Source organism: Entelurus aequoreus, linkage group LG01 (assembly GCF_033978785.1).
Source record: "Entelurus aequoreus isolate RoL-2023_Sb linkage group LG01, RoL_Eaeq_v1.1, whole genome shotgun sequence".
NCBI lineage: Eukaryota > Metazoa > Chordata > Actinopteri > Syngnathiformes > Syngnathidae > Entelurus > Entelurus aequoreus.
This window is the reverse complement of record NC_084731.1, coordinates 101,702,122-101,729,457: the sequence shown is the minus strand read 5'-3', so window position 1 is coordinate 101,729,457 and position 27,336 is coordinate 101,702,122. Positions and strand designations below refer to the sequence as shown.

Genomic DNA, 27,336 nt, shown 5'->3' with positions numbered 1-27,336 from the left:
GCGTCTTACTCACACTTTCAGCGAAGTGTAGGACTGAATCTTAAGTGTCACACTCAGAGCTGAATTACGACATTACTATGTGCCGTAAACGGAATTTTAGGTGACGTCATTTCTGTGTCCATAGAAATGACCAATCACGGAAGGGAATCCCTTGTCTAAGAATAAAGAAATATCTTAGAAATATTTAAGTGGACAATGGGAGTGTATATTTTGACAATAAACTACAAAATAATACAAAACAAACAAACAATATTGGCAATGAATCAAAAATAAATGTTTCCTTTTTGTTGCACCTTTCCTGCTTCCTGCTCCCAGACCGTAACAAAGAGGCATGGGAGACACTTCTCCAGGATGTATGCTCGGGGCAACACCCTTCACTTTACCCGGCAGTGGGTCTCCACAGCGGACGACTTTAGAGTGAATGATGAGTCCGGCGATTAGTTGCAAATCTTGCTTTATTGATTGCTTGCACACAGCCAATCCAACACAAAACAAACTAGTCCCCGCTCGCACTCACAATACCGCTCCCTCTCTTCTCTCGCCCACACACTCACTGACGTCACTCACCTCACATGCTGTAACCTAGCGTATGTGTGTGCCACACACATACGCTACTCTCATAACATTTTCTTTCCAATTCATTAATTAGGCAACTAATTTGAAACTGGTGTGGGTGGCTCTATATATACTAGCCCACTGCAGCCACATGCAGAAATCAACAAGGAATGGAAAATTATTAAATCTGTGACAAAAATAATACCTGCTCTGTCTAAACGATACCGTTTGATCAGCTGCTCGTCATCAAACAAAGATGAACGTTCGCGCACGTCTCTCGCCTCAGTGCCATCCCCTGCTGGCAACTCCTAACCACTTAAGACACCTCTGAAGGTCTCTTAAATATCGTGGAGAGTAGGAGTGATTCTTAGACTTAAGAACGTTGATAAAAAGCTTTTATTCTTAAGTTTGAGAGTAGGACTAAATTTCGCAAATTTTCAGGACTTAAGTGTAAAATGGCACTCTAAGAAGCTTGATAAGTACGGCCCCTGATCTGTGTCACTTGAGGGCAAAAACAATCAGATTCGGTGTGCAGTGTAAACGGGGCCAATGTTTCTTCCAAATAGTTTAGCATATACTTAAGTGCATTTATTTGGTTTCAGCATCTTTAATGTACAAAAAGTATCAACGTTTTTACATTTTTTTAGTTTTAACTCAAATCATACAAAATCCAAATGAGTTTTGAAATAATTCCAATCCGATTAATCCATTTTAAATACCTACAAATATTAACATATAATACATTTTACAGGTAATGGTTATAGTTTTCTACATAAAATAATGTGAAATGGAAAAATTAACATTTAACATCAATTGTACTTTTTATTGAAGACTTGTTGGCAAAGGCGGGGAGGAAAGAAGTCCACTTTGCTACGTTCAGTGTGTTCTCGTTTTCGTTAAATTACTCCTATTCACAACTAGGGCTACAACAATTATCAATAATAAATGAATAAAATGCTTTGATTCTGTTCTAATCATTAAATGAGTCATTCAACCAATACAAAATGTAAATTGATCCAATCTGGATCGTATGGAGTGCCCAGAACTTTGAAGGGGAATTGCACTTTTTGAATATTTTTTTTTAGCTATAATTTACAATCCTTATGCGAGACAAGAACACATGTTTTTTCTTTTTTTATGCTTTCTAACTTGTAAATAAAAGTCAGCTGACAATGGAGTCAATGATAGCTTCTCTATTCCGCCTATAAATCCCTCTAAAAAAACATCCAAAAAGGGCCACAACAATACCAAGTATTAGCAATATTGTTATTATAAACCCTAATGCTGAGGAACTACTTTTAGTGGTGCATTGATCACAGAGAGCTAACTAGCTTATGTTGCTGTATTGACATCATCAACTGGTGAAAATTACTTTTAGATGATATAATAATGTAATCCATAATATAGTAGAAGGTTGTGGTCAGGAACCGACAAGTTGGTCAACTTTGACATCTAACTCGAACCCGGAGATTGCAAGACACAAAAAGACGTTGGTCTTGCACTTGCCTTTTTTTAACCTCTTTGCGAGGACTATGAAGAAAAATCTGTCTGCAAGCGAGCGCTCTGATGCGTATCTGAAAGTAATGTCCCTGCGTATGCTTAAAATGAGCATAATATGTCAATAATACATGTTATTATGGATGTTACTACATTACATATATACTTACAGTATGATGAAAATATGTAAATATGACATGTTATTATAAATGTTACTACATTACATATATACTTACATCATGTATATATTACATGTTATTATGAATGTTACTACGTTACATATATACTTACATCATGTATATATAACATATTATTATGGATGTTACTTCATTACATGTATACTTACAGTATGATGAGAATGTGTAAATATTACATGTTATTGTGAATGTTACTACATTACATATTTACTTACATCATGATGAAAATATGTAAATATTACATGTTAGGAATGTTACTACATTACATGTATACTTACAGTATGATGAAATTGTAAATATTACATGTTATTATGAATGTTACTACATTACATATATACTCACATCATGTATACAGTATATAACATGTTATTATGAATGTTACTACATTACATACAGTATGATGAGAATGTGTAAATATTACATGTTGTTATGAATGTTACTACATTACATATTTACTTACATCATGATGAAAATATGTAAATATTACATGTTAGGAATGTTACTACATTACATATATACTTACAGTATGATGACAATATGTAAATATTACATGTTATTATGAATGTTACCACATTACATATATACTTACATCATGTATATATAACATGTTATTATGAATGTTACTACATTACATATATACTTACAGTAGGATGAAAATATGTAAATATTACATGTAATGACAGTTACTACATTACATATATACTTACAGTATGATGAGAATGTGTAAATATTACATGTTATTATGAATGTTACTACATTACATATATACTTACAGTATGATGAGTGTGTAAATATTACATATTATGAATGTTACTACATTACATATTTACTCACATGATGAAAATATGTAAATATTACATGTTATTATGAATACATTACATATATACTTACAGTGTGTATACAAAACATTAATGTGTTTGGATGTTTTTAGAGCGCTTTTATAGGCGAAATAGACTCCATTGTTAGCTGACTTTTGCTAACGTTTATTTACGTGTTAGAATGCATAAAAAAAGAGAGGCATGTGTTCTTGTCTTACATAAGGATTGTGAACGATAGGCAACATTTAAAAAATAATGGCAGTTCCTCTCTAAAGATGCGGACATTTTCTGCACTGCCGTTGCAATCGAGCACTCATGAGAGCGGTGGTGTCTGGGTGCTGTGATGTGTGGCGGTAAACACCAGAGAGTTTAGTTACTTTATTAATGCACCAATGTTGATGATGTGCATTTATCAAATTAATTTATTACTAAAATAATCCATAGCTGCAGCCCTACTCACAGCTGTTTTTGGTTCCATGATGGCTTGTTGTGCATTCTTACTCCGTAACAAAAAATGACAGACCGAGTCACCAACGCATGGGATTCTTTGTTTGGGCACTTGATTGCTCTGATAGACCGGTAAACACTCTCGTTTGTTAGGCGCAATGTTTGGCCGTACGTACGTTAAGTTACCGAGACATGGTACTAAAAGGAGAAGGAATTTGGCGAATATTTTCATCAAAGCCCAAATCATAGGAAAAGTGGTACAAAAACTGAGGTACTTTTATGATATATTCATAGTGTAGAGCAGGAGTTACCAATGAGGGCGTGCGGGGGCCAGACTGATATTTTAAATTTTTAAAACCAATATGATATTCAGATGACTTGTCCAGGGTGCACCCCGCCTTCCGCCCGATTGTAGCTGAGATAGTTGCGCCCCCCGCGACCCCGAAGGGAATAAGCGGTAGAAAACGGATGGATGGATGATATTCAGATTTTTTTTTAACATTTAAGGCTCCCTTCAAATTTGGTCCTGGGTACCCAAAAGCATAAAAATTTAAAAAATAAGTCATACATTGGTATTAAATTATTTTTTGTATTCAACGCTAAATCTCTAGGTCAACTTCAGATTTTCTGTCAATATAAAGTTTTTTTGTTTTGTTTTTAATGTTTATTGGCTTTTTTGTGAAAACCCTGTTTTAATGGTAAAAACACAAATATTCACTATTTTCCCTGAAAGGATTTTCAAAGTGGAATATTTGATGTAAAGCAGGTTAATTATTCATGACATTATTTTTAATTCATTATTAATTTTTGAGCGATGACTGTTTAAAAAAAATCCTAACGTTTTTGGGATCCAAAAGGCCCCCACTCATAAAAAATAAAATAAGTCATAATTTTTAATTTTTTTAACTTCAGATCCGTACATCCATCATAAGTTTGTATTGTCATTTTAATGTTTTTATTTAAATTGTTTTGTTTTATGCCCTTTTTGTCAAAAAATCCCCACAATATACACAATATTTTTTCCCAAAAAACATTTCAAATTTTAAGTGAAGTAATTGAAGCCTTGAATAGGTCAATCATTTGTAACATTGATTTTGATTCATTATTGTCTGTTGTGCAATGACAGCCTGCATGGCAGCTTTGAGTTATTAGTCAAAATTGCAACTTTTTCTCTTGACATTTGACCTTTTTGCTCTTGTATTCCACTTTTTAATGTTTTTTAAAACGCTTTTTTTATGATATTTGTATAATGTGGTTAAAAATGAGGTGCGGGTCGCAAATGGCCCCCGGGCCGCACTTTGGATAGCTATGGTGTGGAGCATGACAGATGTACTGGATGTAATGCCAGTGATGTTCCACACCACCAGGTTCCTCTGGCACGCTCCGAGGGAAACCTCCTAGAGCTGATGGAGAGCGTGTGCGACAGGATGCAGGACTACGGCGAGCGCATGGACGCCGTCACCAACAGGAAGTCCTACATGAGGATCAGATCTCGCAATGGCGAGGCCATGGACCTCTCTGAGGCCACGTTGGACACCAGAATCACTGGCAGTTTAAAATTTGCTGTGAGTACAGAAAGATGACTATTTGTAACATTCATTTGCTTATTTAGTTATTTTTTCTGCAGTTTATTTATTTTTAATGTTCATTTTATGGTTAGGATATTATTTAGTTTTTATAGTTTACATTTTATATCTCTATGTATTTGAATGTTTTATATTTATTAATGTATTTCATTTTATTTAACATTTTTAATAATTTATTTTGTGACTGAGTAAAGAAAGGAAATGTTTTATTGTCTCATCTATTTTACTGATTGAGTTATCAAAACATCTGATGATCATTACTTGTTTGCCATAATGCATTTTTACAAGCATTATGGCATGTTTATTTATTTTTTAATATATTTGTTCTATACACAGTATGTCGTTACTTTTCATGTACATCATTTTTACTTCAGTGGTTTTTGAAAGCGTTGATCTTGTCCTGTTGTCAGTGCGAGACAATTGTTGAGCAGAATGAAGACGAACTCATCGAATTCTTCTCTCACGAGACAGAAAATGTCAAAGACAAACTCTGCAGCAAGAGGACAGGTGTGTGTGTGTGTGTGTGTGTGTGTGTGTGTGTGTGTGTGTGTGTGTGTGTGTGTGTGTGTGTGTGTGTGTGTGTGTGTGTGTGTGTGTGTGTGTGTGTGTGTGTGTGTGTGTGTGTGTGTGTGTGTGTGTGTGTGTGTGTGTGTGTGTGTGTGTGTGTGTGTGTGTGTGTGTGTGTGTGTGTGTGTGTGTAGTCTTTTACATATCAAGTGTGTTACAAATGAAACATTTACACACATTTCACAATCTGACCAAAAATAATGTAGAGAGTTGTTTACTGCAAACAGCGCTTAGCTTCTTTTTACACTTGTATGCCATTTAAGAATACTAAATGTTACTAAAACATCGCTTGTGCACTTTGACATCCTACTATTATTTACACCTTGATTGTCTCTTGCTACTTCCTATTATTATTTACACCTTTATTGTCTCTTGCTACTTCCTGTTATTATTTACACCTTGATTGTCTCTTGCTACTTCCTGTTATTATTTGCACTTTGATTGTCTCTTGCTACTTCCTGTTATTATTTACACCTTGATTGTCTCTTGCTACGTCCTGTTATTATTTACACCTTGATTGTCTCTTGCTACATCCTGTTATTATTTACACCTTGATTGTCTCTTGCTACTTCCTATTGTTTACACCTTGATCGTCTCTTGCTACATCCTATTGTTTACACCTTGATTGTCTCTTTCTATATCCTGTTATTTACACCTTGATTGTCTTTTGCTACATCCTGTTATTTACACCTTGATTGTCTCTTGATACATCCTGTTATTTACACCTTGATTGTTTTTGCTACATCCTGTAATTTACACCTTAATTGTCTTTTGCTACATCCTGTTATTTACACCTTGATTGTCTTTTGCTACATCCTGTTATTTACACCTTGATTGTCTCTTGCTACATCCTGTTATTTACACCTTGATTGTCTTTTGCTACATCCTGTTATTTACACCTTGATTGTGTCTTGCTACTTCCTGTTATTTACACCTTGATTGTCTTTTGCTACATCCTTATATTTACACCTTGATTGTCTCTTGCTACATCCTGTTATTTACACCTCTATTGTCTCTTGCTACATCCTGTTATTTACACCTTGATTGTCTTTTGCTACATCCTGTTATTTACACCTTGATTGTCTCTTGCTACATCCTGTTATTTACACCATGATTGTCTCTTGCTACTTCCTGTTATTATTTACACCTTGATTGTCTCTTGCTACATCCTGTTATTTACACCATGATTGTCTCTTGCTACTTCCTGTTATTATTTACACATTGATTGTCTCTTGCTACTTCCTGTTATTATTTACACCTTGATTGTCTTTTGCTACATCCTGTTATTTACACCTTGATTGTCTTTTGCTACATCCTGTTATTTACACCTTGATTGTCTCTTGCTACATCCTGTTGTTATTTACACCTTGATTGTGTCTTGCTACTTCCTGTTAATATTTACATCTTAATTGTCTCTTGCTACTTCCTGTTATTTACAGCTTGATTGTCTCTTGCTACTTCCTGTTAATATTTACACTTTGATTGTCTCTTGCTACTTCCTGTTATTTACAGCCTAGATTTTCTCTTGCAACTTCCTGTTATTATTTACACCTTGATTGTCTCTTGCTACTACCTGTTGTTATTTACACCTTGATTGTCTCTTGCTACATCCTGTTATTTACACCTTGATTGTCTCTTGCTACTTCCTGTTGTTATTTACACCTTGATTGTCTCTTGCTACTTCCTGTTGTTATTTACACCTTGATTGTCTCTTGCTACTTCCTGTTGTTATTTACACCTTGATTGTCTCTTGCTACATCCTGTTATTTACACCTTGATTGTGTCTTGCTACTTCCTGTTATTATTTACATCTTGATTGTCTCTTGCTACTTCCTGTTATTATTTACACCTTGATTGTCTCTTGCTACTTCCTGTTATTATTTACACCTTGATTGTCTCTTGCTACTTCCTGTTATTATTAACACCTTGATTGTCTCTTGCTACTTCCTGTTATTTTGTACACCTTGATTGTCTCTTGGTACTTCCTGTTACTATTTACATCTTGATTTTCTTTAGCTACTTCCTGTTATTATTTACACCTTGATTGTCTCTTGCAACATCCTATTGTTTACACCTTAATCGTCTCTTGCTATATCCTGTTATTTACACCTTGATTGTCTTTTGCTACATCCTGTTATTTACACCTTAATTGTCTCTTGCTACATCCTGTTATTTACACCTTGATTGTCTTTTGCTACATCCTGTTATTTAGACCTTGATTGTCTCTTGCTACATCCTGTTATTTACACCTTGATTGTCTTTTGCTACATCCTGTTATTTACACCTTGATTGTCTCTTTCTACATCCTGTTATTTACACCCTGATTGTCTCTTGCTACATCCTGTTATTTACACCTTGATTGTCTTTTGCTACATCTTGTTATTTACACCTTGATTGTCTCTTGCTACATCCTGTTGTTATTTACACCTTGATTGTCTCTTGCTACTTCCTGTTATTATTTACACCTTAATTGTCTCTTGCTACTTCCTGTTATTATTTACACCTTGATTGTCTCTTGCTACATCCTATTGTTTACACCTTGACCGTCTCTTGCTACATCCTGTTATCTACACCTTGATTGTCTCTTGCTACATCCTGTTATTTACACCTTGATTGTCTCTTGCTACATCCTGTTATTTACACCTTGATTGTCCCTTGCTACTTCCTGTTATTATTTACACCTTGATTGTCTCTTGCTACATCCTATTGTTTACACCTTGATCGTTTCTTGCTACATCCTGTTATTTACACCTTGATTGATTGTCTCTTGCTACATCCTGTTATTTACACCTTGATTGTCTTTTGCTACTTCCTGTTATTTACACCTTGATTGTGTTTTGCTACATCCTGTTATTTACACCTTGATTGTCTTTTGCTACATCCTGTTATTTACACCTTGATTGTCTTTTGCTACATCCTGTTATTTACACCTTGATTGTCTTTTGCTACATCTTGTTATTTACACCTTGATTGTCTTTTGCTACATCTTGTTATTTACACCTTGATTGTCTCTTGCTACATCCTGTTATTTACACCATGATTGTCTCTTGCTACTTCCTGTTATTATTTACACCTTGATTGTCTCATGCTACTTCCTGTTATTATTTACACCTTGATTGTCTCTTGCTACATCCTGTTATTTACACCTTGATTGTCTTTTGCTACATCCTGTTATTTACACCTTGATTGTCTTTTGCTACATACTGTTATTTACAACTTGATTGTCTCTTGCTACATCCTGTTGTTATTTTCACCTTGATTGTCTCTTGCTACTTCCTGTTATTATTTACACCTTAATTGTCTCTTGCTACTTCCTGTTATTATTTACACCTTGATTGTCTCTTGCTACTTCCTGTTATTATTTACACTTTGATTGTCTCTTGCTACTTCCTGTTATTTACAGCCTAGATTGTCTCTTGCTACTTCCTGTTATTATTTACACCTTGATTGTCTCTGGCTACTTCCTGTTGTTATTTACACCTTGATTGTCTCTTGCTACATCCTGTTATTTACACCTTGATTGTCTCTTGCTACATCCTGTTGTTATTTACACCTTGATTGTCTCTTGCTACATCCTGTTGTTATTTACACCTTGATTGTGTCTTGCTACTTCCTGTTATTATTTACATCTTGATTGTCTCTTGCTACTTCCTGTTATTATTTACACATTGATTGTCTCTTGCTACTTCCTGTTATTATTTACACCTTGATTGTCTCTTGCTACTTCCTGTTATTATTTACACATTGATTGTCTCTTGCTACTTCCTGTTATTATTTACACCTTGATTGTCTCTTGCTACTTCCTGTTATTATTTACACCTTGATTGTCTCTTGCTACTTCCTGTTATTATTTACACCTTGATTGTCTTTAGCTACTTCCTGTTATTATTTACACCTTGATTGTCTCTTGCTACATCCTATTGTTTACACCTTAATCGTCTCTTGCTATATCCTGTTATTTACACCTTGATTGTCTTTTGCTACATCCTGTTATTTACACCTTGATTGTCTCTTGCTACACCCTGTTATTTACACCTTGATTGTCTTTTGCTACATCCTTTTATTTACACCTTGATTGTCTCTTGCTACATCCTGTTATTTGCACCTTGATTGTCTCTTGCTACATCCTGTTATTTACACCTTGATTGTCTCTTGCTACTTCCTGTTATTATTTACATCTTGATTGTCTCTTGCTACATCCTATTGTTTACACCTTGATCGTCTCTTGCTACATCCTGTTATCTACACCTTGATTGTCTCTTGCTACATCCCGTTATTTACACCTTGATTGTCTCTTGCTACATCCTGTTATTTACACCTTGATTGTCTCTTGCTACATCCTGTTATTTACACCTTGATTGTCCCTTGCTACTTCTTGTTATTATTTACACCTTGATTGCCTCTTGCTACATCCTATTGTTTACACCTTGATCGTTTCTTGCTACATTCTGTTATTTACACCTTGATTGTCTCTTGCTACATCCTGTTATTTACACCTTGATTGTCTTTTGCTACATCCTGTTATTTACACCTTGATTGTCTCTTGCTACATCCTGTTATTTACACCTTGATTGTCTCTTGCTACATTGTTATTTACACCTTGATTGTCTTTTGCTACATCCTGTTGTTATTTACACCTTGATTGTCTCTTGCTACATCCTGTTGTTATTTACACCTTGATTGTCTCTTGCTACTTCCTGTTGTTATTTACACCTTGATTGTCTCTTGCTATTTCCTGTTGTTATTTACACCTTGATTGTCTCTTGCTACATCCTGTTATTTACACCTTGATTGTGTCTTGCTACATCCTGTTGTTATTTACACCTTGATTGTGTCTTGCTACTTCCTGTTATTATTTACACTTTGATTGTCTCCTGCTACTTCCTGTTATTATTTACACTTTGATTGTCTCTTGCTACTTCCTGTTATTATTTACACCTTGATTGTCTCTTGCTACTTCCTGTTATTATTTACACCTCGATTGTCTCTTGCTACTTCCTGTTATTATTTACACCTTGATTGTCTCTTGCTACTTCCTGTTATTTTTTTACACCTTGATTGTCTCTTGGTACTTCCTGTTATTATTTACACCTTGATTGTCTTTAGCTACTTCCTGTTATTATTTACACCTTGATTGTCTCTTGCTACATCCTATTGTTTACACCTTAATCGTCTCTTGCTATATCCTGTTATTTACACCTTGATTGTCTCTTGCTACATCCTGTTATTTACACCTTGATTGTCTTTTGCTACATCCTGTTATTTACACCTTGATTGTCTCTTGCTACTTCCTGTTATTATTTACACCTTGATTGTCTCTTGCTACTTCCTGTTATTATTTACACCTTGATTGTCTCTTGCTACATCCTGTTGTTATTTACACCTTGATTGTCTCTTGCTACTTCCTGTTATTTACAGCCTAGATTGTCTCTTGCTACTTCTTGTTATTATTCACAACTTGATTGTCTCTTGCTACTTCCTGTTATTATTTACACTTTGATTGTCTCTTGCTACTTCCTGTTATTTACAGCCTAGATTGTCTCTTGCTACTTCCTGTTATTATTTACACCTTGATTGTCTCTTGCTACTTCCTGTTGTTTTTTACACCTTGATTGTCTCTTGCTACATCCTGTTATTTACATCTTGATTGTCTCTTGCTACATCCTGTTATTTACACCTTGATTGTGTCTTGCTACTTCCTGTTATTATTTACACCTTGATTGTCTCTTGCTACTTCCTGTTATTATTTACACCTTGATTGTCTCTTCCTACTTCCTGTTATTATTTACACCTTGATTGTCTTTAGCTACTTCCTGTTATTATTTACACCTTGATTGTCTCTTGCTACATCCTATTGTTTACACCTTAATCGTCTCTTGCTATATCCTGTTATTTACACCTTCATTGTCTTTTGCTACATCCTGTTATTTACACCTTGATTGTCTTTTGCTACATCCTGTTATTTACACCTTGATTGTCTCTTGCTACATCCTGTTATTCACACCTTGATTGTCTTTTGCTACATCCTGTTATTTACAACTTGATTGTCTCTTGCTACATCCTGTTATTTACACCTTGATTGTCTCTTGGTACTTCCTGTTATTATTTACACCTTGATTGTCTTTAGCTACTTCCTGTTATTATTTACACCTTGATTGTCTCTTGCTACATCCTATTGTTTACACCTTAATCGTCTCTTGCTATATCCTGTTATTTACACCTTGATTGTCTCTTGCTACATCCTGTTATTTACACCTTGATTGTCTTTTGCTACATCCTGTTATTTACACCTTGATTGTCTCTTGCTACTTCCTGTTATTATTTACACCTTGATTGTCTCTTGCTACTTCCTGTTATTATTTACACCTTGATTGTCTCTTGCTACATCCTGTTGTTATTTACACCTTGATTGTCTCTTGCTACTTCCTGTTATTTACAGCCTAGATTGTCTCTTGCTACTTCTTGTTATTATTCACAACTTGATTGTCTCTTGCTACTTCCTGTTATTATTTACACTTTGATTGTCTCTTGCTACTTCCTGTTATTTACAGCCTAGATTGTCTCTTGCTACTTCCTGTTATTATTTACACCTTGATTGTCTCTTGCTACTTCCTGTTGTTTTTTACACCTTGATTGTCTCTTGCTACATCCTGTTATTTACATCTTGATTGTCTCTTGCTACATCCTGTTATTTACACCTTGATTGTGTCTTGCTACTTCCTGTTATTATTTACACCTTGATTGTCTCTTGCTACTTCCTGTTATTATTTACACCTTGATTGTCTCTTGCTACTTCCTGTTATTATTTACACCTTGATTGTCTTTAGCTACTTCCTGTTATTATTTACACCTTGATTGTCTCTTGCTACATCCTATTGTTTACACCTTAATCGTCTCTTGCTATATCCTGTTATTTACACCTTCATTGTCTTTTGCTACATCCTGTTATTTACACCTTGATTGTCTTTTGCTACATCCTGTTATTTACACCTTGATTGTCTCTTGCTACATCCTGTTATTCACACCTTGATTGTCTTTTGCTACATCCTGTTATTTACAACTTGATTGTCTCTTGCTACATCCTGTTATTTACACCTTGATGGTCTCTTGCTACATCCTGTTATTTACACCTTGATTGTCTTTTGCTACATCTTGTTATTTACACCTTGATTGTCTCTTGCTGCATCCTGTTGTTATTTACACCTTGATTGTCTCTTGCTACTTCCTGTTATTATTCACACCTTGACTGTCTCTTGCTACATCCTATTGTTTACACCTTGATCGTCTCTTGCTACATACTGTTATCTACACCTTGATTGTCTCTTGCTACATCCTGTTATCTACACCTTGATTGTCTCTTGCTACATCCTGTTATTTACACCTTGATTGTCTCTTGCTACATCCTGTTATTTACACCTTGATTGTCCCTTGCTACTTCCTGTTATTATTTACACCTTGATTGTCTCTTGCTACATCCTGTTATTTACACCTTGATCGTTTCTTGCTACATCCTGTTATTTACACCTTGATTGTCTCTTGCTACATCCTGTTATTTACACCTTGATTGTCTTTTGCTACATCCTGTTATTTACACCTTGATTGTCTCTTGCTACATCCTGTCATTTACACCTTGATTGTCTCTTGCTATATCCTATTGTTTACACCTTGATTGTCTCTTGCTACATCCTATTGTTTACACTTGGATTGTCTCTTGCTACATCCTGTTATTTAAACCTTGATTGTCTCTTGCTACATCCTGTTTTTTACACCCTGATTGTCTCTTGCTACATCTTATTGTTTACACCTTGATCGTCTCTTGCTACATCCTATTGTTTACACCTTGTCTCTTGCTACATCCTGTTATTTACACCTTGATTGTCTTTTGCTACATCCTGTTATTTACACCATAATTGTCTCTTGCTACATCCTGTTATTCACACCTTGATTGTCTCTTGCTACATCCTGTTATTTACACCTTGATTGTCTTTTGCTACATCCTGTTATTTACACCTTGATTGTCTTTTGCTACATCCTGTTATTTACACCTTGATTGTCTTTTGCTACATCTTGTTATTTACACCTTGATTGTCTCTTGCTACATCCTGTTATTTACACCTTGATTGTGTCTTGCTACTTCCTGTTATTTACACCTTGATTGTCTCTTGCTACTTCCTGTTATTATTTACACCTTGATTGTCTCTTGCTACATCCTATTGTTTACACCTTGATCGTCTCTTGCTACATCCTATTGTTTACACCTTGATTGTCTCTTGCTATATCCTGTTATTTACACCTTCATTGTCTTTTGCTACATCCTGTTATTTACACCTTCATTGTCTCTTGCTACATCCTGTTATTTACACATTGATTTTCTCTTGCTACATCCTGTTATTTACACCTTGATTGTCTTTCGCTACATCCTGTTATTTATACCCTGATTGTCTCTTGCTACATCCTGTTATTTACACCTTGATTGTCTCTTGCTACATCCTGTTATTTACACCTTGATTGTCTCTTGCTACATCTTGTTATTTACACCTTGTCTCTTGCTACATCCTGTTATTTACACCTTGTCTCTTGCTACATCCTGTTATTTACACCTTGATTGTCTTTTGCTACATCCTGTTATTTACACCTTGTCTCTTGCTACATCCTGTTATTTACACCTTGATTGTCTTTTGCTACATCCTGTTATTTACACCTTGATTGTCTCTTGCTACATCCTGTTGTTATTTACACCTTGATTTTCTCTTGCTACATCCTGTTATTTACACCTTGATTGTGTCTTGCTACATCCTATTATCATTTACACCTTGATTGTCTCTTGCTACATCCTGTTATTTACACTTTGATTGTCTTTTGCTACATCCTGTTGTTATTTACACCTTGATTGTCTCTTGCTACATCCTGTTATTTACACCTTCATTGTCTCTTGCTACATCCTATTATCATTTACACCTTGATTGTGTCTTGCTACAACCTGTTATTTACACCTTGATTGTCTCTTGCTACATCCTGTTATTTACAACTTGTCTCTTGCTACATCCTGTTATTTACACTTTGATTGTCTCTTGCTACATCCTGTTGTTATTTACACCTTGATTGTCTCTTGCTACATCCTGTTATTCACACCTTGTGTCTTGCTACATCCTGTTGTTATTTACACCTTGATTGTCTACTTGCTACATCCTGTTATTTACACCTTGAATGTCTCTTGCTACATCCCATTGTTGTTATTTACACTGTGATGGTCTCTTGCTACATCCTATTGTTGTTTGTGAGACCAGTGGCAACATGGCTGTCCATTTTGTGTCCCTCAGACCTCTGCGACCATGCTCTGAAAATCCCCCATGATGAACTTTGACATCCTTTCGCCATGGCGACCCTCAGCGGACAACAGCGGGGCACGCCATGGCAGTGGGGTGGAAGATAACGTCAGTTAAGAAAATCATTTAAAAATCCTCAGTTTCTCCTCCTGTTTGTCCCTCTTTGGCATCTTCACCACGCAGTAAGTGTCCCACTTGACAGACCAAACTGAAACTGTGAAACTCATATCAGTCTTGGTCCAAGGCTTACCTGATCTTTTTGACTGGTGCAGAGTCATTTAGACGACCTATTATTTTGTAATAAATTATCTTCTCAGCTGCTGGATATCTTCAATCAATGACATAGCTGTACGCAGAAGGTAAATCGCACATCTTTCAGATCAGATCTAAAACCCCAACTTGTAGGCGTGATGATCAATAACTTAGTACTTGTTGTGTCGGAAGACATCTTTTGAATGCATATTCCACAACTTTACACACTTGCCAAATATTTTGGTATCATCTGTTTTCTGTGTTTGAATTCTGTGAACAAGCCTGTTTTTATATAAACTTTGTCAGTTTTCTGCATCTGCTTTGTCTTCTTTTGAGGGAAATAGTAACCTTCCGGGAGTTATTACTGAGGAAAGTTACTAATTTCTAATAATGCAACCCTTAAACAGTTTATTATTGCGATACATGCTAGAAGATTATTTCAGGTAAAATTTGTCCTTTTAGATTCAAACCAATGTATCAATGTTAGATTACAAGGTTGACTCAGTACAGTATATGATTTTATATATTTTATTTCCATTTTGCTTTCATGCAGTGGATAGCATCACACTGCAACCGCTGATTTCAAACATGTTTTCATTTTGTGTTGACAACAATACTTTGGATCTAACATGATTTGTACGGTATACTCTCTTTCATCCACTTGTGTATTGGAATGCATGAGAAAGATGGTGGATTATTTGTGTGTATGAACACGTATCACTAGTTATATCTGTGAATGTAGAATTTCAGATGCAGATTGTATTTTATTGCAAAAGAGCAGACCAGGGGTGTTCAAAGTGTGGACCTGGAACAATTCCTGGCCCACAATATGTTCGAAGAACAAATAAATACATTATGGAATAAATGATTATATATTACACTAATTAGCTTTGTCACCTTTAACATGAAGCTGAGATGTTTCTGTGTGAGACCCTCGGAGGAACAAGTTTGGACACTCCGTTTAATATCCATTTTCCTTCATACTGGAATTACATAATTTCCTCATCTTGGGTTGTCTTCTCCTCGTCCACAGTTTGGTACTCGCCACCTTTTCCCTTCTCCTCACCTTCAAAGATGGCTTTTAACTTCATCCAGACAGCCCCTCCAACATTCCTCTGTCTGCTCCACCTCTTCCTCATCTGCTACAATAACAGTGTCCCCAGAATCATGACTGCCAGTGCTACAGGAGGAAAATGTGTCCTCCTCACGCCATGGGTGCCGCAGCATTTGTCCAACCCCAGTGCCCTCTGACACTTCCAGTCCCTCAAAGATGTCCAGCTCTCCTTCTGCACTCTCTGGGTCCCAAAACTCGGCCACCTCCTCCTCTTCATTCTCCGAGTCAGGAGCTGTGTGTTTCCTGATTCGGTTCACTGCATCCCACAAGGAGTTGGGATAGTGAAGCTCCTCTCCCTGGGGTTGGTCAGCAGACGCACAGTCCGAAGACTGAGAGGGTGACAACAAGGGAAAACTTTCAGAAGAAGGGAGGAAGTCTGGAAGAAGAAGAGGAGCGAAGATAATCTCTGGAGGGTTTTCAGTTGATCCAGTTTCTGCAGGGGGGGAAAGTCCTTCTCTTGAGCCCAGTAGTGGAGGTCGAGCTCCGGATTGAGCCTCGCTGTTTGAGGCTGAAGGTGATGGAGGAGACTGAAGTTTGAACAAGGCTTCGGTGTCTTGTTTGTCACTGGGATACTCTACCGTCTGTTCATCAAGATCTGTCATGTCTTTGTTGTTCTCAGGCAATTCTTTGTTAGTCTCTTTTACATTCAGGTTTTCCTCTGCTTTGACCTCAAAAGATTTGATTACTCTTTCACTAAGACTATTTTCTGGGGATATCCTCTCTAAATCTTCATCTTCTGCCTTGTTCTTGTCGTCTTCTGCTTGAGCACAAAGATGTTCCTGCTGCTGGATGTTGAGGTCTGTTGGTGCCTCCATGGATATTTCAGGCATCTGGCCGATAAAGTCCATAGAAAATTCACTTACCACCTGTACACGGTCAGCTTCAAATGGCTGCTCACCTGTTCCATCAGTGGGAGATTCCTGAAGGGCTTCTTCATGATGTGATGTTTGTCTCTCTTCAACTTCCTCAGAAGCATCCCTATTGGACTTTGACGCTACTACAGATGGGTCTGCAAGGGGAATCCGAGATGGTTGCAATGAACCGGTTTCATGTTGAAGTATGTCATCTACAACTAGGTCCAGAGTTCCACACTCAGCATCTTGACCCTCCTCAGTCTCTGACTCTGAGATACTTGGAAGTGAATCAAGAGAGTAGATTAAATTAGGATTTGACTCTCCGTCATCTGGAGACAGTGGTGGTAAGGAAGGATTTATTGGGACAGGAAGTGGAGTGACAATCTGACATGAACCATTTTCATCAAACTGATATTCTTCCCATCTCTGCTCAGAGTTGTCCCCCTCTTGAGTGTATCCAACTGGAGCGTCCTGGGATGTTTCAACCTGATCTGTTTCATGTTGGCTGTCAGTATCTGCTTCCATGTTCGGCTGGGATCCTAAAAGGTTGCCACAAGAAACCTCTTGAATCCAATCATCAGACATCGGTTGATTTTGTGACTGCTCCTCCTTTACAGTGGTCTCTATGGGCAGCTTCCCTTTCATTACATTGTTGGTGACTTGGGAAGAGTTGAGCCCGTCCTTCCTGCATCCGTCAGGACATGAGCTTGCATCGAGACGAAGCCCAAGGATTCTTTCGGCTCGTTTCTCCAAGGATTCCCTTGCAGTGTTTTCACTGTCCATTTCAAGGGTTCCTTCCTTTTCAAGATCTTGGCACAGCTTTTCCTTAAGGCTTCCATTCTTTGGCAAGTGGTTTAATTCTGTGTTTGGATCAGGGTGCAAGAGAGGGTCAGTGGAACCTAAGAGGTGAACATGTTCTTTCTTGGGTGACTGAATCATCTCCATTTTGACAACAACACATGTTGTGTCGATCACTAAGAGATCTTGACCTTCCTCCGATTCAGGGCCTTTCTTGATGTCCAGTCTTCTTACTTCCATGCCAAGTGGATTCTCCGTATCCTTCAGAGTTCTTTTTGTGAAACTGGGCTCCCTCCATAAAGGATATCTGACTGGCACAGACTGACAACTTTGCTTTTTAAATGTGGAATCATCCATTTTGTCCTTCTTTGGCAGTTTTTCTTCCGGTGTTAGGCTTTTTCTGCAGTTTGGTGTCATCTGTTTAGGTTTGGTCAGGGCAGACATTATTGTTCGTGCCTTGTCTACTTCGTCTGCCACTTTTTGGTTATTGTCACTACTGAGTCTCAAACAGTTTTCAAGCTCTATGTTTGCTTGAGGTGTCAAAGACGGGGGTTCTGTTGGGCCTGCTGTCCGTGACACTAGACAGAATATTGTCATCCCGCCTGTCTTCTTTCTTAATCTGAACTTCCGTCCTTCGATCACCTTGTGGACTGCGCTCCTTTGGTCCGGGATTCTTTCAAGGTCGTTTTTTCTATCCCTGTCTGGTTTCTCGTGAGTTCTCTCGAAATCACAATGGGGCAACATAGATGAACCTTTATGTGGACTGTTATAGGGAGGAGGTGCAATATAACCAGGGGGTTGGCTAAACCTTCTTCTTTGGAGTTCTATCTGTCCTTCAACGTCCACCAAATGGCTAATATTAGGATCTTCTGGTGCAGCACTCTCCCATTGTCCTGGAACATTGTTTATGTTTGCACATTGTCCAGCCACACAAGGATCTATCCCAGTTCTTCTGCTCTCCAACAGACCTTGGAAGGTGCCCCTCAGCTCCACCTCTAGACGCCTCCTCCTTGGAAGGGAATGGCTGTAACGAGCAGCCCAGGCTTCCAGCTCTCCGTGGCTGCCGCTGTCTCTCTTGAAAGCCTCCCATCTCCTCTGCCATCCCTCTTTTGTATAGCCTCTCTCATAATCTCCCATTGCACATTTCCTGACTCCAGAGGGTTCATAGTTGCCCAGGTCCTGCTGAGAATGACAATCCAAGATATAAGGTAGCTGAGCAGCAGTAGAGGAAGGCAACTGAGGCTCAGTCCAGTTGGTGTAGTCCAGGACAGCTGCAGCTGTTCCTGATCTAGGTAAAGTCCAGTAGCTGGACCCTCTGACATGAACCCTGTGGTCCTCGTGGTTAGTTGGAGGATAGTGGATTGCTTGGTGTCTGTAAGGATAGCTGTGTGGGTAGAAGGAATCAAATGTGAGGTTCACAACACACAAGTACGCTCTCTTCTCACAGTGACTGTCTACAGGTTTCAATGTGTCGCTTTTTCATTCATCCACCATGTGCTCAAACGTGGTTTAGTGAGGAGATTTTACTGGGGGACTCCTGAAAATGTCTATTATAACTTGGACAACTCTCAAGGCTTCAGCTCTGTGAGCATTTTAACAATTTTCAGGGCTAACTCCACAAATGTGTTTTGTTTTTTCTTTGGCTTTCTTGATATTTTTCATTGATGATACCACAGAAAGAGGGACCGTTGATGGATAGAGAACCACAACGGACTTATGACGTAGTTTTAATGTAGCAAGAAAGGTGGTGGAAGGTGGAAGCAACAATAAACTGACATTTGTAATCAAAGAATATGTACAATTGCCCCATTATTTGATTGTCATATTTACCAACAAACTGATGGATAACTTTTTTTGGAATCAGAAGTTAAAATGACAAGTAGATTTTAAAGTTCAACTTCTGTAGAACTTACTCAAGAGGTACTTGAGTACTCAATCCATCGCAACAAGACATTTGGCCTCTCATCCAAGTAGACTTCATCAGTTCATGCTCATAGACTTACATTGGTCAGATCTGGTCTTAGACTTAGATTGGTCAGATCTGGTCTTAGATATGGATCGGTCAGATCTGGTCTTGGACGTGGATCGGTCACATCTGGACTTGGATTGGTCAGATCTGGTCTTAGATATGGATCGGTCAGATCTGGTCTTGGACGTGGATCGGTTAAATCTGGTCTTGGACGTGGATCGTTCAGATCTGGTCTTGGACTTGGATTGGTCAGATCTGGTCTTGGACGTGGATTGGTCAGATCTGGTCTTGGACTTGGATTGGTCAGATCTGGTCTTGGACTTGGATTGGTCAGATCTGGTCTTGGACGTGGATTGGTCACATCTGGTCTTAGACTTAGATTGGTCAGATCTGGTCTTAGACTTAGATTGGTCAGATCCGGTCTTGGACTTAGATTGGTCAGATCCGATCTTAGACTTAGATCGGTCAGGTCTGGTCTAAGACTTACATTGTTCACATTTGGTCTTAGATTAAGATCTAGATTGGTCAGATCTCCTCCAATCTTAAGTCTATGAGCAAAAACTGATGAAGCCTACTTGGATGAGGTTTCACACCAAAAACAAATTCTATACAACAATATATCTATATTATAGACTTGTGGTGTCTGGTTAAAAAAACAAAGTTATTATTATCTTCCATTGAAGTTTTGTCTTTCAAATGATCTTCCCGCATCAAGCAAAGATAACAACTTAAGAACGAGCCAACGCATTGATGAACGTAGTAGGTAACCTTTGTCTAATCCGTCAAACTGTGGTACACAGGCTCCATGTAGTGGTACGCCAAAGAATCACTTAAACATTCAAACACAGTGTTACTGTTCAAACTGTGTGTAATGTTACAGTGGCCACAAATATTAAATATACTTGTTTAATGAAACATCTGCCTTGTTTTTAATGAATACGTGGGCCTACTAGGTGACTGTATTCTTTTGTCTGAGGTGGTACTTTGTGAGAAAAGTTGAAGAACTTCTGCAGTATGTCCATTTGTCTTCCAGAATGCTGAGAATGTAAAAAGTGTGAGATACTTACTTGTGTGTTAGACTTCTGCCAGGAACTGTACCATATCTACTGTAGGCTGGCAGCAGCCCTCGGTCTTTAGGCCATAAGTCCATCTTGTGCTGTGAATCCTGCGCACTAAACACAAAGACATGTCCTATTGTCTTTTAACTTGTCAGAAGAAGACTTTCCTTCACTTGCTGCCTCATTTTCTCTTGCTGCTGCCAGAGATGAGATCTGACCAGCATCAGACAGACACTTCCTTTTAAAGAGGAGGCGGTGCTCCGTATCTCACACACACACACATGCGCACGCACACACACACACACACACACACACACACACACACTCGCACACACACACATGCGCACGCACACACACACACACACATGCGCACGCACACACACACACACACTCGCACACACACACATGCGCACGCACACACACACAAAAATGCGCACAAACACACACTAACACGCTCACACAAACTTGCACGCTCACTCACTCACACACTCACTCACTCACACACTCTCACTCACTCACACACACACTGCTGTCACCTCTTACCTGTGCAGTCAAAAGCCGTCACTTATTTTCACAAAGTGGCCCCACAACAATATTTAGTAGGGCTGTGAATCTTTGGGTGTCCCACGATTCGATTCAATATCGATTCTTGGGATCACGATTCGATTCAAAATCGATTTTTTTCGATTCAATGCGATTCTCGATTCAAAAACGATATTTTCCCGATTCAAAACGATTCTCTCCTCCTGCTATGGCCCGGCTGCACCAAATGATAATATAAATACATTTAATAAAGTCAAATACAAATAAGGCAACAAGAGAAGTATCTTACACTTCTCTTTTGTAAAGTAAATCTGAACAGCCGATATGGACATCTACATCAACTATATGATTTGCCTGAGAAGCTGGACAGGACAAAAAAAACAACAAAAAACAAAAAAAACAACGATTCTCTATTCATTCAATACATAGGATTTCAGCAGGATCTACCCCAGTCTGCTGACATGCAAGCAGAGTAGTAGATTTTTGTAAAAAGCTTTTATAATTGTAAAGGACAATGTTTTATCAACTGATTGCAATAATGTAAATTTGTTTTAACTATTAAATGAACCAAAAATATGACTTATTTTATCTTTGTGAAAATGTTGGACACAGTGTGTTGTCAGAGCTTATGAGATGCGATGCAAGTGTAAGCCACTGTGACACTATTGTTCTTTTTTTTTAAATTTTTTATAAATGTCTAATGATAATGTCAATGAGGGATTTTTAATCACTGCTATGTTGAAATCGTAACTAATATTGATACTGTTGATAATATTCATTTTTGTTTCACTACTTTTGGTTTGTTCTGTGTCGTGTTTGTGTCTCCTCTCAATTGCTCTGTTTATTGCAGTTCTGAGTGTTGCTGTGTCGGGTTTGGTTTTGGAATTGGATTGCATTGTTATGGTATTGCTGTGTATTGTTTTGTTGGATTGATTAATTTTAAAAAAATAAAATGAAATAACGAATAAATAATCAATTTAAAAAAAATGAGAATCGATTCTGAATCGCACAACGTGAGAATCGCAATTTGAATTCGAATCGATTTTTTTCCCACACCCCTAATATTTAGGACCTTGCTTTATTCCACATAGTTATTGACACATTTAGAAAAAAAGTTGCTGATGAAAACCTGCATGGAAAAGGAGGGATCAGTTGTTTTGTCTCCCGGGATGAGACAGGCAGCATCTCTTTTCTTCCAAACTCTCCAGCGTGACAAACAGGCTTTTCTTTGCTGAACAGAAAGTCCGTACATCAGCAGAGTGCAGCAGTCTGTTGTTGACACCATCGCTGCTGCCAACCTCCAATGTCCATTAAAAATGTTGCCTTTTATTCCAGGTTAAGTATCTTCAAAGCCAAACTGGACATCAAAGTCCTTACGTTTTTGAACACATTTTAGGTTAAATAAATGATAAATGGGTTATACTTGTATAGCGCTTTTCTACCTTCAAGGTACTCAAAGCGCTTTGACACTATTTCCACATTCACCCATTCACACACACATTCACACACTGATGGCGGGAGCTGCCATGCAAGGCGCTAACCAGCACCCATCAGGAGCAAGGGTGAAGTGTCTTGCCCAAGGACACAACGAACGTGACTAGGATGGTAGAAGGTGGGGATTGAACCCCAGTAACCAGCAACCCTCCGATTGCTGGCACGGCCACTCTACCAACTTCGCCACATTTTAGGTTCAATTATTTAGTTTTTTTTGCTCCAATTTCTCAATTACATTCAGTCCTAAACAAAAAAAATCAAACATTCTACCATATTTTACAGGCCTTAGAGCGCATATTTTAGCCACACCCCCTAAATTTTAGAAGAACATTTTTCCTCCCCCATATATTAAGCTGCTATAAGTCATAGATATATATGTTGTTAAATGAAATATTTAGTAAATGTTTATTCACGTACCTTAATTGTTTCCAAACGGTGTCTGTAACACGGCAGTAAAACGGCTGATCAAACAAAACAGAAGTCATCGTTATGGACCCACTAGCTGCGCAAGCTAGCGCTCAGTCAGCTTAACAGACTCAATAACTTCTACATCGTCCAGAAAAGATAGCCCATAGTGGCGTATTTTCCAGACTATGAAGCGCACCGATATTTAAGCCGCACCCACTACATTTTTGAAAATAAAATGTTTCCATATATTAGCCGCCTCTAATATATATATATATATATATATATATATATATATATATATATATGTATATATATGTATATATATATATATGTATATATATGTATATATATATATATATATATATATGTATATATATGTATATATATATATATATATATATATATTATATATGTATATATATATATATATATATATATATATATATATATATGTATATATATATATGTATATATATGTATATATATATATATGTTATATATATATATGTATATATATGTATATATATATATATGTATATATATATATGTATATATATGTATATATATATATATGTATATATATATATGTATATATATATATATATATATATATATATATATATATATATATATATATATATGTTGTGAAATGAGTTATTCACACAGAAATATTTAGTAAATGTTAATTTACATACCTTAATTGTTTCCAAACGGTTTCTGTAACACGGCAGTAAAACGGCTGATCAAACAAAACAGAAGTCATCGTCATAGACCCGCTAGCTGCGCAAGCTAGCTCTCCAATCAGCTAAACAGACTCAATAACTCGACGGTGACATTTTGGTGACTGAGGAATTTGTGAAACTGAAACAATACAAAAACAATGCCGTTGTAAGTTAATAATACTAAGACACTCGTGAACGTGTTGGCATATTAGCTAATGCTAACGAAGCTGGCCTGATTACATTCCGATAGCACGTACAAATATACATGAAAACACTCCTACAGACATCACACATGGGACGGTTTGGTAAGTATGAATTGTTGGTAAGTATGAATTGTTTTAGTTATATTGTAAAACTTACAAGCGTTGCTTGAAGTGATGAATGAAGAATCCTTTCGACAGTTATACCTTCGGTGTAAGGCATGAAACATTTTCCACCTGCAGTGAGCGAACTCGTCCAAAAGATGGCAGCAAAGCACAAACAATAACCCACCTTTTCAGTGTATTTGCATGTGTTTTATTAAAAACTATTTGAATTATGGCCGTCTGCAAAGAAAAATCCGTAAATTAGCCACACCATTTTATAAGCCGTGGAAATGTTTTTTATTTTTTTATGTTTACCTTTTTGAAAGACTTTTGATCAGATAATATTACTAATGTTATGCAACATTCGAAAAGGTCTTCAAAGGGTTAACATGTCAAATTTAACGAGTTAAAGCTTGTGATTAATCACAAAAAAACTATTAATTCATATTAAAGTGCATCCGGATGGTACTGAGTGAATGAATTACGTATATTTAGTCAAAAAAAATGTTTGTTTATGTATGACATTCTGACATTAACATTGCATTTGTTTTAAGACATTGAGGTATTTAAGTTCATTTAAAACAAATTTGAGCAGAAAAGTTTCCAAAATGTTTTGAAACCCTATGAAAAAAGCACACATTAAAATGTCACATGAAAACAACTTTCTTAGGAAAGTTTACGTAACATAGAGAGTAAAACATTATGTGCAAAAATACTGAAAAACTTGACTGAAAGGACAAAAACAAAAAAAAGTATTTGTCCTGTGAAGTTTAAGATATATTTTAAATTACATTAAAGATGAGGACTCTTGTCTTATTTTTTTAAATTGCTTGATTTTTATTTAATTTACTGCATTTTTACATGGAAAGAAGATGAAAATATCTTCAAGTAACAAATAATGTTTTACAAATCTGTCAGGAAGACTGAAAAGAAGCATGTTAAAAAAGCTGTTTGCAACTTGCTCAAAGTTCATTTTTCAAACACCAGAATGTTCCCATTGGTGGTTTAAAAGAACATAGTCAATACAACTTTGTCACAATTGGACTTCCTTGTGGACGGAATGAATCGGATTTGATTGTCTTTTGGTTTCCGCATGCGTGGAAGAGATCCACACGTAGAAAATGATTGTGTCGCCAAGGTCTTAACCTTCTTGGTTAAGACTTTGGCGCCAGCGCCCTCCGAGCAGCTTTGTTTTGGGATTGGCGTCATAATCAATAATGTGTGCGATTGATTGCTGATCACTCTCGTAGTGAATCGACTGCACTTCTGCCTCAGAATACATATACTAATACAAATAGACATATACTAATACAAATAGACATATACTCTTACAAATATATAAATATTTGTAAATCCAAATACTCAATCAAAATGCCCATTTCTAATCGAAACATTTGAGTTAGTAGAAAATGATCTAATATAATTAAATCATTACCCAGCAGATTTGCTCACATTTTCAGTAGACCCATAATAAATTCCTAAAAGAACCAAACTTCATGAATGATTTTTGTGACCAACAAGTATGTGCTCCAATCACTCTATCACAATAAAAATAAGAGTTCTAGAAATAATTGGAAACTCAAGACAACCTCTTTACAAGTGTATGTAAACTTTTTGACCACGACTGTATGTTTCTGTGTAAGAATATATATATATATATATATATATATATATATATATATATATATATATATATATATATATATATATATATAGTATATATATATATATATATGTGTGTGTATATAATATTATATATATTATATATATTATATATATATATACACGCGCGCGCGCGCACACACACACACACACATATATATGTGTGTATATATATATATGTATATATATATACACACATATATGTGATGTATATATATATATATATGTATGTATGTATGTATATATATATATATATATATGTTATGTATATTATAATATGTATATATATATGTATGTATATATATGTATGTATATATATATGTATGTATATATATGTATGTATGTATGTATATATATGTATATGTACATATATAAATACATATATATATGTATGTATATATATATATATGTATATGTACATATATATATTACATATATATATTTATATGCATATATATATTTATGCATATATATATACACACATATATATAATATATATATATATATATATATATATATATATATATATATATATATATATATATATATATTTATATATACAGCACACATATATAAATATATATATACATATATATGTATGTATATATATATGTATATATATATATAACATACATACATATATGTATATATATATTTATATATGTGTGTATATATATATGTGTTTGTGTGTATATATATATGTGTGTATATATATACACACATATATATATATATATGTATATATTATGTATATACTATATATATATATATACATATTATATATATATATATATAATATATATAATGTGTGTATATATATATGATATATATATATATATTATATATATATATTATTATATATATATATATTATATATGTGTGTATAATATATATATATATATATATGTGTGTATATATATTATATATATATATATATATGTGTGTATATATATATATATATATGTGTATATATTATATATGATGTTATATATATGATATATATATATATATATGGTATATATATATATATAGTATATATGTCGTATATAATATATATATGTATATATGTATATAATAGGGATATATATATGTATATATATATTTATATATATATCAAGTATATATATATATATATATATGTTAATATATGTATATATAGTATAT

At 35.8% G+C, this 27,336-nt stretch overlaps 3 protein-coding genes across 3 annotated transcripts in view; 1 reads left to right on the top strand and 2 right to left on the bottom strand.

The window, feature by feature from the left end:
• The window catches only part of LOC133645828 (protein canopy homolog 2-like), a 30,519-nt gene extending 14,959 nt beyond the window's left edge, over positions 1-15,560 (top strand). Inside the window, exons 4-6 of the mRNA XM_062040725.1 lie at positions 4,882-5,079; positions 5,511-5,607; positions 14,988-15,560. Coding sequence (XP_061896709.1) covers positions 4,882-5,079; positions 5,511-5,607; positions 14,988-15,031 — 339 coding nt within the window. The 3' untranslated portion in view covers positions 15,032-15,560. The remainder of the gene's footprint in view (positions 1-4,881; positions 5,080-5,510; positions 5,608-14,987) is intronic.
• Positions 15,561-16,313: 753 nt separating this feature from the next.
• On the bottom strand, positions 16,314-21,270 carry LOC133650820 (uncharacterized). The gene is made up of 2 exons (XM_062048528.1): positions 21,048-21,270; positions 16,314-19,395 (listed from the first exon to the last, which is right to left on the bottom strand). The coding sequence occupies exons 1-2, from the start codon at positions 21,128-21,130 to the stop codon at positions 16,314-16,316; spliced, it is 3,165 nt and encodes a 1,054-aa protein (XP_061904512.1). The 5' UTR covers positions 21,131-21,270.
• LOC133650754 (nuclear receptor subfamily 4 group A member 1-like) overlaps positions 21,182-27,336 on the bottom strand; it is an 11,988-nt gene continuing 5,833 nt past the window's right edge. Inside the window, exon 3 of the mRNA XM_062048409.1 lies at positions 21,182-21,235. Within this exon, the coding sequence (XP_061904393.1) occupies positions 21,182-21,235 (54 nt within the window). The remainder of the gene's footprint in view (positions 21,236-27,336) is intronic.